The sequence below is a fragment of the Trichomycterus rosablanca genome, chromosome 16, assembly GCF_030014385.1.
Source record: "Trichomycterus rosablanca isolate fTriRos1 chromosome 16, fTriRos1.hap1, whole genome shotgun sequence".
Taxonomy (NCBI): domain Eukaryota; kingdom Metazoa; phylum Chordata; class Actinopteri; order Siluriformes; family Trichomycteridae; genus Trichomycterus; species Trichomycterus rosablanca.
The window spans coordinates 14,855,039-14,868,509 of record NC_086003.1 but is presented as its reverse complement, the minus strand read 5'-3'; the positions used below and the strand labels follow the sequence as shown (position 1 = coordinate 14,868,509).

The 13,471-nt window shown below is 41.2% G+C and overlaps 2 protein-coding genes across 2 annotated transcripts in view; one reads left to right on the top strand and one right to left on the bottom strand.

The window, feature by feature from the left end:
* The window catches only part of hspa4a (heat shock protein 4a), a 31,702-nt gene extending 23,343 nt beyond the window's left edge, over nucleotides 1-8,359 (top strand). The window contains exons 15-19 of the mRNA XM_063012261.1: nucleotides 671-796; nucleotides 2,747-2,854; nucleotides 2,954-3,073; nucleotides 3,178-3,339; nucleotides 7,307-8,359. Of these exons, the coding sequence (XP_062868331.1) occupies nucleotides 671-796; nucleotides 2,747-2,854; nucleotides 2,954-3,073; nucleotides 3,178-3,339; nucleotides 7,307-7,504 (714 nt within the window). The 3' untranslated portion in view covers nucleotides 7,505-8,359. The remainder of the gene's footprint in view (nucleotides 1-670; nucleotides 797-2,746; nucleotides 2,855-2,953; nucleotides 3,074-3,177; nucleotides 3,340-7,306) is intronic.
* Nucleotides 1-11,901, bottom strand: part of zcchc10 (zinc finger, CCHC domain containing 10) — a 44,352-nt gene extending 32,451 nt beyond the window's left edge. Inside the window, exon 1 of the mRNA XM_063011880.1 lies at nucleotides 11,813-11,901. Coding sequence (XP_062867950.1) covers nucleotides 11,813-11,814 — 2 coding nt within the window. The 5' untranslated portion in view covers nucleotides 11,815-11,901. The remainder of the gene's footprint in view (nucleotides 1-11,812) is intronic.
* Nucleotides 11,902-13,471: the final 1,570 nt, after the last annotated feature.

Sequence of the window (13,471 nt, the reverse complement as noted above, 5' to 3'; positions counted from 1 at the left end):
AAATCGCTGAGGCTGCTTGTCGTAGCTGGTACCTTCCCTATCCCCTCACCCCCAAACCCGTGGCTCGTTGTGTGACTATGTTATGTTCTTATGTTTACATGTGCTTGTGTGCTGTTAGGGGCTTTTTTTCATGTTACCACAGTGTGCTCCTCAGGGAGCACAATCTGGTTGCTAGTTTTTTTTAATCTCCTACTCTCCCAATGTATTACCATTTCTAACGATGCAAATGTCCCCATTGTGGGATTAATAAAGGATATCTTATCTTATCTGATATTCTCTCTCTGTTAAAATAAACCTTCCATAAAAATTATTTAAAAAATTAAATTTGTAAGGGGGTAAACTTACAAAATCAGCAGGGGATCAAATACTTATTTTCCTCACTGTAAATTTGCAATGGAATCAGTTACTTGAAAGTGAGAAATGATCACCGGTCACTTGTCTGACTTCCAAAAACTGACAGCCTTGACTCAAAGTCTGCTTATTTAAACCATCCTGTAAGTTTGCATTCACATGATTCACGACAAAAGCATTTTGTGGCTGTGCCATTGTGTACTATAGAGTGAGATGGTGTTGTTTATCTTCCTGCTGCGCTACCTTTTCGCTAGAAATTGAAAAGTGTCTGGTATTCAGGTGTGTCTCTTGCATCATTCCTGTTTTCTTATGTCTTTAGGGCAAGATGATCATGCAAGACAAACTGGAGAAGGAGAGAAATGATGCCAAGAATGGTGTTGAGGAATATGTGTATGAGATGAGGGACAAACTTCATGGAGTGCTGGAGAAATTTGTCAGCGAGGAAGTAAGTCAATACAGCTTTTCACATACTGTTAGCTTCAGAACATGTATCACTTAATTACAATGAGTAAAAAAGGCCAGGAACAATGTGTTGATTAGCATGAGAGGAATCCTAGCTAGATTTAAAATACATTTATCCAAGAAAAATAAAAATAACCCATATCATAAACAGTTTTCATCAAAAGTTTAAAGCAGGCGTTTGTGTATCACTGTGGTATGAATATAATGTTACACCAGGGTCAAATTTAATGAGCCAATTATTAACATAATTAAGACTAAAGAACATTGAAATGCCCATTGTTGGGTTTTACTGTATACAAGTGTATTTTGCCACCATTCAAACTGGTTGGATAGGCAATCTATTTCTCCCTCTTCATAGTTGACGATGTGCAAAAAATACTTTTTTTGGTTTACTGAGGTTTGATTAGCTGCCCTTGCTCAAGGGCCCAACAGTGGCTACATGGCAGAGCTAGGAAAAATGGCAAACAAACTGTGAAATACACCCAAACATCAATGTTAAACCAAGAACACACCAGGGCCGACACAAAAGGTGCAGAATGGGTCACACCAGAGAAACTCACTAACACCTGATGAAGGGAGAAAACCCATCAACATGTGAAACCTGCCACACACCTGTAACGATAAAACACGTCCTAATAGAATTCCCCAAATACACCAAGGATGGACAAGTGCACATGCCTGAAACTAAAAGAAACTCTTACACAAAACAACACAAGAACACTTTTATTCTACCTTGTGGACAGCATAAATGTAATTGTGAGTTTCTGCTGGTGTGTTGTAGTAATACAAAATATAAACACTCTGAATACGGGCAGTGGTCTGCCATTGTACTGTAAGTTTACATTATATCGTTGGCGGCACGGTGGCTAAGTGGGTAGCACTGTTGCCTCACTGCAAGAAGGTCCTGGGTTCGATCCCCAGGTGGGGCGGTCTGAGTCCTTTCTGTGTGAAGTTTGCACGCTCTCCCCTGTCCATGTGGGTTTCCATTGGGTGCTCCGGTTTCCCCCCACAGTCCAAAGACATGCAAGTGAGGTGAATTGGAGATACAAAATTGTTCATAACTGTGTTTGATATAACCTTGTGAATGATGAACCTTGTGTAATGAGTAACTACCGTTCCTGTCATGAATGTAACCAGTGGTGTAAAACATGACGTTAAAACCCTAATAAACAAACAAACATTATATCGTATCATAAATCACTACTTCTCAAAAACATATTAAGATATGCGTTTTTTTTTGTCATATCGCCCAGCCCTAGTTTGAAGTCGCTTTACATACAGTTGTTATGAATTGCCCAGAACTTGATACGAAGAGGGTAAAAAGGAAAAATTCCACTACTCAAAAAAGGGAAAAATGAAGTAGTGTTGGTACTGTGTCCTGGTGTGTACTGGTCTATTTCCAGCACAGGTCTGCATGGTATTATAGACTCCATGAAGTACTAGAAAATAAAACTAGGTTGTGATTGATCCAAAAACAATGGCTGCTAAAACACAGGGCATGAATAGACTAGAGGAGGCCACCTAGTACCCTGGAGGATCTAAAAAGATTCTAAGAGAGTGCAGTTGGATGCCTTGTTTTGTATTTTCTTATATTGTTGAGCATTGTAGAAATAGTAGAAGATTCACTGGATCATCTTCCCTTTAAACCATCGAAAAGGAAAAAGGCCACAGAAAACTCAACCTGTTACATTGTTGTGTCTACATCAGTCATTGATAAACTGTGCACCTTCTAATTACTGGGGGGTGGGGTGGGGGGTTCATTTTGTCATAACAGTGCATTTGATCTTTGTATGTCTTTGATTAAAGGATGCATTCTTCTCACTTTCATTGTCAGATTGACTCAAATAAACAGACATTTACTTATACCCAACATTAACAAAAATACTGGATATTTGGAAAGCCAATGTGTAATTTATAGTAATGTAATTTTCAGGACAGAGATGCATTTAGTCTAAAACTTGAAGACACAGAAAACTGGTTGTATGAAGAAGGAGAGGACCAACAGAAGCAAGTCTACATCGATAAGCTTGCAGAGCTGAAAGTAAGTATGAGTTTGTGTGTGTGCGTGTGCATGCGCTAACTGGATTAATATTGTAGGTGAACACACAGAGCAAATATCTTTTATTTTATATTTTTTTAGAAACTGGGACAACCCATAAAGGAAAGAGCCATGGAGGCAGAAGAGCGACCAAAAGCTTTTGAAGAGCTTGGAAAACAAATCCAAAAGTATATGAAGATTTTAGAAGCTTATAAAGCAAAGGTAGGTCTTTGTTTTGAATGCCAGTTTTATGTTCAGTTTTTTTTAAACAAAAACTGCTTTTGTTGACAACTCAGCTGCTCTATTAACATTTTGTCCCATTTTAGGATGAGCTGTATGACCACTTGGACGAGTTAGAGGTACTAAAGGTTGAGAAGCAGGTGAACGACGCCATGACCTGGATGAACAACAAAATGAATGAACAGAGCAAGCAGAGTCTTACAGCAGAGCCTGTAGTCAAAGCTCATGAGATTCAAGCAAAAACGAAGGTACTGCCCGTCAGTGTGTGTCTTGTATAGATAGATATGAAAAATCTGATTGAACCTTGACCCAGTTTGGTGCTGAGCTTTCCAAATCTCTGCCGGTTAGACAAATTGTTCATGACTTAGTCAGAAGCGAAGTTTAGGCGTGGTGGAGAGAAACGGTTTCTTACTGTTTCACTGAACCCTGAACTCCACATTTCACACAATGTTCTGCATTTTAGATAGCAAGCCCATATTTACTAATCCTGGAATCACTTATTGTGGCTTTGGAGCTCTTTCATATGATTTATTGCACCCAGTAATTGAAGCAGTAATGTTTTGTTAGTCCATTTTCCTTTTTTCATCTTCTGACAATATTGGACAGCTTTCCTGTTTTATTTTATTTCTTTATTTCTTTATTATTATTATTTTAATGCATTTTCTCCCGATTTGGCATACTCAATTTTTCTTCCGCTGCTGAGGGATACCCGATTGCATTCAAGGAGAGCATGCCACTGCATGTCGACGCCCCCTCCGACACGTGCACAGCCCTCCTCCGCTCGTCCATGCATTCTGCACAGGCGTCTCTTCCGCCAATCAGGGTCCATACACAGCGTGTGAAGACCCACCCACCCACACATAGTCCGGCCCCCACCCTGCAGATACGGTGGCCAATTAGTATCCGCTGCGGGCACTGGCAATTATGCCCGCTAGATGGCGCCCAGCCGACCGGAGGCAACACCGAGTTTCGAACCGAGGAGTTCAGAATCTCTGTGTTAGTGTGCTAGCGGAATATCCCGCTGTGCCACCTAAGTGCAGCTTTCCTGTTTTAAACTAAAATATATTTCATATTAAACTGCATGTAAATAGACTGTCCATACTGTCAGTCAATATCGTGTATCGTTTTTAAGATTGATGCTCAGCTGTACAGCCAGTAGAAAGCGCATCATGTCAGATGCTTAAACGCTCTGGTAATATGAACCAAGCCTCACTGTGAACGCAGCACAAAAAGCTTGTGTGAACGTAGCCTCAGTGTTTTATGCTCTGACTTCTGACTTATGTATAATTGCATTGTTCTGGAATTTTACCATCCTTGCCACATAATAATGGATCACGCACAAACAAGCCGACACACAGCTTGTCAATTAAGTCACGACAGCAAGGCTACATTTACATGATAAACAGCTTGTGCTTTGTTCACTGAGGCTGAGCGCATTTTGCTACTTAACTGTGGCATTTACTCGCGTACTGCTTTCTGCTACTGAGCAGTGGGCTTAAAAACAATACACAATATTCATGGACAGCATTGAAAGTTTTATTACATGCATTTTTATAAAACAAGAAAGTTAGGTGCTTGGGTTGTGCAGCCCACCCCCGTCCACTGGGATTCGGAGTACAATCTGCACATATATCCCTCGTTTCTGTCATGGGTAAAATTGTCTTTCCTGGGGTGGGTGGGATCTTCCATATACAGTGTATCACAAAAGTGAGTGCAAATATTTCATTATATCTTTTCATGGGACAACACTATAGACATGAAACTTGGATATAACTTAGAGTAGTCAGTGTACAACTTGTATAGCAGTGTAGATTTACTGTCTTCTGAAAATAACTCAACACACAGCCATTAATGTCTAAATAGCTGGCAACATAAGTGAGTACACCCCACAGTGAACATGTCCAAATTGTGCCCAAATGTGTCGTTGTCCCTCCCTGGTGTCATGTGTCAAGGTCCCAGGTGTAAATGGGGAGCAGGGCTGTTAAATTTGGTGTTTTGGGTACAATTCTCTCATACTGGCCACTGGATATTCAACATGGCACCTCATGGCAAAGAACTCTCTGAGGATGTGAGAAATAGAATTGTTGCTCTCCACAAAGATGGCCTGGGCTATAAGAAGATTGCCAACACCCTGAAACTGAGCTACAGCATGGTGGCCAAGGTCATACAGCGGTTTTCCAGGACAGGTTCCACTCGGAACAGGCTTCGCCAGGGTCGACCAAAGAAGTTGAGTCCATGTGTTCGGTGTCATATCCAGAGGTTGGCTTTAAAAAATAGACGCATGAGTGCTGCCAGCATTGCTGCAGAGGTTGAAGACGTGGGAGGTCAGCCTGTCAGTGCTCAGACCATACGCCGCACACTGCATCAACTCGGTCTGCATGGTCGTCATCCCAGAAGGAAGCTGACGCACAAGAAAGCCCGCAAACAGTTTGCTGAAGACAAGCAGTCCAGGAACATGGATTACTGGAATGCCCTGTGGTCTGACGAGACCAAGATAAACTTGTTTGGCTCAGATAGTGTCCAGCATGTGTGGCGGCGCCCTGGTGAGAAGTACCAAGACAACTGTATCTTGCCTACAGTCAAGCATGGTGGTGGTAGCTGCATGGTCTTGGGCTGCATGAGTGTTGCTGGCACTGGGGAGCTGCAGTTCATTGAGGGAAACATGAATTCCAACATGTACTGTGACATTCTGAAACAGAGCATGATCCCCTCCCTTCGAAAACTGGGCCTCATGGCAGTTTTCCAACAGGATAACGACCCCAAACACAACCTCCAAGATGACAACTGCCTTGCTGAGGAAGCTGAAGGTAAAGGTGATGGACTAAACCCAATTGAGCACCTGTGGCGCATCCTCAAGTGGAAGGTGGAGGAGTTCAAGGTGTCTAACATCCACCAGCTCCGTGATGTCATCATGGAGGAGTGGAAGAGGATGTCAGTAGCAACCTGTGCAGCTCTGGTGAATTCCATGCCCAGGAGGGTTAAGGCAGTGCTGGATAATAATGGTGGTCACACAAAATATTGACACTTTGGGCACAATTTGGACATGTTCACTGTGGGGTGTACTCACTTATGTTGCCAGCCATTTAGACTTTAATGGCTGTGTGTTGAGTTATTTTCAGAAGACAGTAAATCTACACTGCTATACAAGCTGTACACTGACTACTCTAAGTTATATCCAAGTTTTATTTCTATAGTGTTGTCCCATGAAAAGATATAATAAAATATTTGCAGAAATGTGAGGGGTGTACTCACTTTTGTGATACACTGTACATGCGACATATCACATGACTAGAAATGTTTGGAAGAGCATGACCAAGACTTCCAAGTGCAACACTCAATTGAGCATGTGTGGGAGCACCTCGATCGCCGTGTGCGCTCTATGGATCCTCCCTCACGCACCCTCCAGCAGCTGTGGGATGCACTGCACCCAGCATGGCTCCAGATACCTGTGACAACCTCCCAGGACCTTATTGAGTCACTCCCAGCCCATATAGCTGCTGTCTGTGCTGCACACGGCGGTTACTCTGGATATTTGCTGGTGGTCATAATAATGTGACTCGACTATGTATTGAGGAGGTGACCTGCTCGGCACTGCAGTGGTACTAACATGGTACTAACATGGTATTTATAAATACCTTACTGTTAATGCTGAAAGGAGAATAAATAGTGTTCCAACTAAAAATGTACAGCCAACTGCATCTGGTGATCAAGAAGTGTCCAGACTTTTAACTGTACACCTACAACGAGTGCTGGGTGGCACGGTGGCTAAGTGGGTAGCACTGTCGCCTTACAGCTAGATACGTAGAAGGTCCTGGGTTCGATCGGTAGGTGGGACGGTCCAGGTCCTTTATGTATGGAGTTTGCATGTTCTCCGCGTGGGTTTTCTCCGGGTGCTCCGGTTTCCTCCCACAGTCCAAAGACATGCAAGTGAGGTGAATTGGAGACACTCAATCGTCCATGACTGTGTTTGATATAACAATGTGAACTGATGAACCTTGTTTAATGAGTGGCTACCGTTCCTGTCATGAATGTAACCAAAAAAAAGTGTAAAACATGACGTTAAAATCCTAATAAACAAACAAACAACGAGTGCTAATAGGGTGTGTGGTCTTAGTAAAGAAGCCAGTTAGTTAAAGTCTTTAATTTTCAGTGTTTCGTGCTGATACTTTAACATTCGCTTTGTGTTATGTCCTAAACTTCTGACTCTCTTTTCAGGAGCTGTATTCTGCCTGCAACCCTGTTGTTTCCAAACCCAAGCCCAAAGTTGAGCCGCCAAAGGAGGAAAAAGCCCCCGAACAGAACGGCCCCGTTAACGGACAGGAAGGCTCAGAAGCTCAGCCCAACAGCCCCAACAAAGACCAAGCGGCACCAGAATCCACAGAGGCCAAGCTTCCAGAAATGGACATTGACTAATTCAACCTTCCCACTCCCAACGTTCTCTCGACTTGCCTCTCTCATGCCTCCAGTACATGACTGAAACAAGTTATCCTTAGCATCTTAGCCTGGGTTTGTTTCTACAGGCACTTAGTGCTTATTTTTTCAGCTCCTTTTGAACTTACCATGTATGGGTCACCTTTCAAATTATGCTGTATAAAATTGCACTTCCGCTGTCTGTTCACATTAAAGAGAACTTGTGAGCAGAAGATGAGGACTTGGTCTGTGTGTCACTTTGAAAAATGTAGTTTTGGTAAGTCAGCGTAACAGAAGAAAATGACATGTCATTATAAACTGCACATATATATTTTATTTTTTTGTCTTGGCTAGTAGGATGTGTTGCTGCTTAAAGATTGGTGATCCGCTGTCACTGGAGGTTCATTTACATGTACGAAGCAAAACGAAGTACAGAAATAATTAAGAGGAATTAATTGATATAGAATAGTAGCATCAGCTGAATGTTAATGCAAATTTTTTACTGTTTAGCAGTATTTTCATTGTTAAAATCACATTGTAGCTGAGATATTTGTGTATGGTTGCTTCTGGATTAGCCTTGTATTTTTTTGTATTTTTGCTGTGCTGCTGGTGTGGATAGTAGAGACCAAGTTGGTATTCCTTTCCAGTCATGAAAAAAGTAATAAATCTCATTTTGGCACACTGACCTGGGAGCTGTTTAGAATGCTAGCTGCAACTCACCTGGTGGTTACAATGCTTTAAGAGGTGCTACAGTTAATTCATGTTCTTTTTCAGGTTGTATATAATGGTTTGGTTTGCAGAATATTCATGCTGTCTGTTTGTTGAGGTGAAATAAAGGACTTGGAAGGGTTATTGATATTACTTCTGGATTTTTTTTACAGAGGCTTAGTGCTTCTGGTGCTACTCTTAAGCAATGCTGTAACTTTTACACGAACGCCCCCTTGTGGAGGCTTTATGTTACATCTACAGTGGGACCAGATTGCCACCATTTTCACTAAGCATACACTATATTGCCAAAAGTATTCGCTCGTCTGCCTTCACACGCATATGAACTTGAGTGACATCCCATTCTTAATCCATAGGGTTTAATAGGATGTCGACCCACCCTTTTCAGCTATAACAGCTTCAACTCATCTGGGAAGGCTTTCCACAAGGTTTAGGAGTGTGTTCATGGGAATTTTTGATCATTCTTCCAGAACGCATTAGTGAGGTCAGACACTGATGTTGGATGAGAAGGCCTGGCTCGCAGTCTCCGCTCTAATTCATCCCAAAGGTGTTCTATCGGGTTGAGGTCAGGACTCTGTGCAGGCCAGTCAAGTTCTTCCACACCAAACTCGCTCATCCGTGTCTTTATGGACCTTGATTTGTGCACTGGTGCGCAGTCATGTTGGAACAGGAAGGGGCCATCCCCAAACTTCCCACAACGTTAGGAGCATAAAATTGTCCAAAATCTCTTGGTATGCTGAAGCATTAAGAGTTCCTTTCACTGGAACTAAGGGGGCCGAGCCCAACTCCTGAAAAACAACCCCACACCATAATCCCCCCTCCACCAAATTTTACACTTGGCACAATGCAGTCAGACAGGTACCGTTCTCCTGGCAACCGCCAAACCCAGACTCGTCCATCGGATTGCCAGACGGAGAAGTGTGATTCGTCACTCCAGAGAACACGTCTCCACTGCTCTAGAGTCCAGTGGTGGCGTGCTTTACACCACTGCATCCGACGCTTTGCATTGCGCTTGGTGAAACCCATTCCATGAAGTTGGTGACCTCTGTGCACTATGTGCCTCAGCATCCGCTGACCCCACTCATTTTCTGTGGCTTATCACTTCGTGGCTGAGTTGCTGTCGTTCCCAATCACTTCCACTTTGTTATAATACCACCGACAGTTGACTCTGGAATATTTAGTAACGAGGACATTTCATGACTGGGCTTGTTGCACGGGTGGCATCCTATCACGGTGGAGTTCACTGAGCTCCTGAGAGTGACCCATTCTTTCACAAATGTTTGTAGAAGCAGTCTGCATGTCTAGGTGCTTGGTTTTATACACCTGTGGCCATGGAAGTGACTGGAACACCTGAATTCAATGATTTGGATGGGTGAGTGAATACTTTTGGCAATATAGTCTATTTCATTTTGTGTTTCGTTTTGATGCATTGTCACAGTTTGCCAAGATTGTGGTGTCCCTTCAAAGTGGATAACTGAGCCAGGAGATTATTGATCAGGGAAACTAACAAGAAGCCTATGGCGATTTTGAAGAACCTACAAGTCTGTATGGCTAGGTTTGTTTCAGTTTGTGCAGGTGACGACAATCTCACAAGCTTTACACAAAGCTGGCCTGTATGGCAGGGTGGCAAGAAAGAAACTGCTCCTGAAAAAGTGCCATGCTGATTCTAATGCCAAGTGGCAAAACATTTATGGTCAAATGAAACAAAGAATGAAATTGGCATGTTTGGAGAAAACTAAACACAGCATACCTACCGTGAAGCACGGTGGCGGCAACATTATGCTACAGGGTGCAGGGTGCACAGGATGTTTCTGTTCAACAAGAACTGGGCAACTGATCAGGACTGAAGGAAAAATGGATGCCGCCAAGTGTGTCCAAATTTTTAAGAACATGCAGCACTATTATAGTGGCTTAAGGACAGAAAGTGTCCTTCACAAAAGCCTTGATCTCCCACCGAGAAATTTTAATATTTCTTATATTGCCTTCTTGTCCAATTCACAAATGACAGGGAAGCTGTCCCAATTAAGTGAAGCCTCTTTGTGGTTACAAAGTACAAGCTGTTTTTGGAATGGGACGTTCAACCAGATAATTTTTGGTCATATAGTGTTGATATTTGTGTCAAGAGTCTGTGAGGCCAGTTGAATCGATTGTACAGATACACTGATTAGCCATAACATTAAAACCACCTCCTTGTTTCTACACTCACTGTTCTCAGCACTGCAGTGGCAATGACATGGTGGTGGTGTGTTAGTGTGTGTTGTGCTGGTATGAGTGGATCAGACACAGCAGCACTGCTGGAGTTTTTAAATACCGTGTCCACTCACTGTCCACTCTATTAGACACTCCTACCTAGGTGGTCCACCTTGTAGATGTAAAGCCAGAGACGATCGCTCATCTATTGCTGCTGTTTGAGTTGGTCATCTTCTAGACCTTCAGCAGCGGTCACAGGACGCTGCCCACGGGGCGCTGTTGGCTGGATATATTTTTGGTTGGTGGACTATTCTCAGTCCAGCAGTGACAGTGAGGTGTTTAAAAACTCCATCAGCGCTGCTGTGTCTTATCCACTCATACCAGCACAACACAGAACAGCATGAAAGGGGGCTAACAAAGCATGCAGAGAAACAGATGGACTACAGTCAGTAATTGTATAACTACAAAGTGCTTCTATATGGTAAGTGGAGCTGATAAAATGGACAGTGAGTGTAGAAACAAGGAGGTGGTTTTAATGTTATGGCTGATCGGTTTATTTAGTTGACTCTTCCTAATACAATCAGAGAATCGACTCTTTTCGACACCGCCTGTTTGAATCATTTCCTGGTTAGCTCGGGCTGCCAGCTGTACGGAATTGTGTTATTTTGACCTCAGGTAAGAAAACCATGGTAGCAATTTAATTAAATTGGAAGCCAAGTTATAAATGAAGTTTAAATGATACAGTCAGCAGTTTGCTTGTTAGCAGTGTATTTCACTAACGTCAGCTTAAGTTTAGCTAGTTCATTTAAACCGGAACCTGAATAGATAAGTAATGTAACAGTGACTGCAGGTAACAGTGTACAGTACACTAGAGAGACTATTTTGATATAGAGACTATTAATTGTAAACAAGGCTGAAAAGTGAAGTCGAAAGTGCAAATGTATTGTGTATGATGTTTGAGTTTAGTTTAGTTTTTAGTATAAGGGTGATTCTTCAATTGCGGGCTCTTTTTACCATCTTAAGTTTTGAAAAATAAAATTAGTAATAATTTAGTTTTAATTATGTCAAGATAATGCTAGAGAAAAGAATTAATGATGGCTACAATTGCATTTTAATATTTCATATTTATTTGCGAAGTGGCATAGCAAATGTCATTATGTGTTGGTAATGATGTGTTGCGGTAATGACAATTTTTACTTTTTTTAAGAAAAAAACTAGCTAGGCCATGGATTTGCTAAAGCTAGTCAACAGCTAGTACAAGATGCACTTTAAATACATATAAATAATGTGTACATTTCTTTTTTTTGGTAAAGTACTGCCATACTGATGTAAATGGTAATGAGGCTGAATAAATATACTCTATGATCAGGAAGAATACATGATTAAATTACTCACATTTCCAGACATTAAAATATTAATCTTCTCTCATGGCTGGCATGTGCTTTCTTGCGAGTCTTTGTTTCCATGGTTACAACATAAACAAGTGTTACCCTCAAATGATTCCCTACAGAAACCATACACTGTTGCAGTAATGACGATAATGCTGGAGACAGTAATATATTGCTCAAAAATATGCATAGGTTGTTTCTTTTTAAGTTATTATAAAACTCTTATTGTAATTTTTATAATGAATTGATCACTTTTTAGCATTTTATTAGAGCAGAGAAGTTTTAAAGTCTGGGTTGGGGACAAGGTCAAAGTAGCAAAATATTGATGTTGAAATCATCATAAAAAATAGAAATCATAATTATTTTGGTATGTATTTTTTTTAGTAATGCAATGAATGATCTTTTTAATACCTAAAATATTTGTTTTGTAATAAAGTATTTTTAACACAAATTTATAACCTAGGGACGTAAAAGTTCCCCCAATTGAAGAATCACCCATAAACAGAAAAACAACTGTTTAACAGATGATTAAGAATGTCAATCAATACAAAGAGATCTGACTGATCACCTGATCATTATAATGGTACATTGTTATCTGAATAGGACTGCTCTCTTTTAGGACAAAATGCCCCCATGCACAAAGGGTCAATGAATGCTTTATAGTACTGTATATAGATCTTAATCATATAGAGCAATGTTTCTTAACCTTTTTTTTCCTTTTAGACCCCCGTGTTCAAAGGAAGTTTCTAGAACCCACTTGACATGGGTTATTATCCTCCTCACTCCCGAGATTGGACACTTTAAAAACAAACAATATCCTGTAACAACACTTGTTCATTTCAGCCTTTTAAACGACATTATAAAAAAAAAAAAAAAAAAACATTTTGCACGGGGACTGTGAGTTATTCAGTGTCCAGTATACTGGACATTTGGAATTAAGAGCATGAAATGTGCAAGATTCTGAAAAAATTTACATATTTATTATTACCATTATAACATGACATATCAAGTATTGTACATTTATGGCATAATGCAATACATGTTTATAACATTAAAAGCATATACTAGTTTACACAGAAGTTAAAATTTTAAAATATATACAGTGTATCACAAAAGTGAGTACACCCCTCACATTTCTGCAAATATTTCATTATATCTTTTCATGGGACAACACTATAGACATAAAACTTGGATATAACTTAGAGTAGTCAGTGTACAGCTTGTATAGCAGTGTAGATTTACTGTCTTCTGAAAATAACTCAACACACAGCCATTAATGTCTAAATAGCTGGCAACATAAGTGAGTACACCCCACAGTGAACATGTCCAAATTGTGCCCAAAGTGTCAATATTTTGTGTGACCACCATTATTATCCAGCACTGCCTTAACCCTCCTGGGCATGGAATTCACCAGAGCTGCACTGGTTGCTACTGGAATCCTCTTCCACTCCTCCATGATGACATCACGGAGCTGGTGGATGTTAGACACCTTGAACTCCTCCACCTTCCACTTGAGGATGCGCCACAGGTGCTCAATTGGGTTTAGTCCATCACCTTTACCTTTAGCTTCCTCAGCAAGGCAGTTGTCATCTTGGAGGTTGTGTTTGGGGTCGTTATCCTGTTGGAAAACTGCCATGAGGCCCAGTTTTCGAAGGGAGGGGATCAT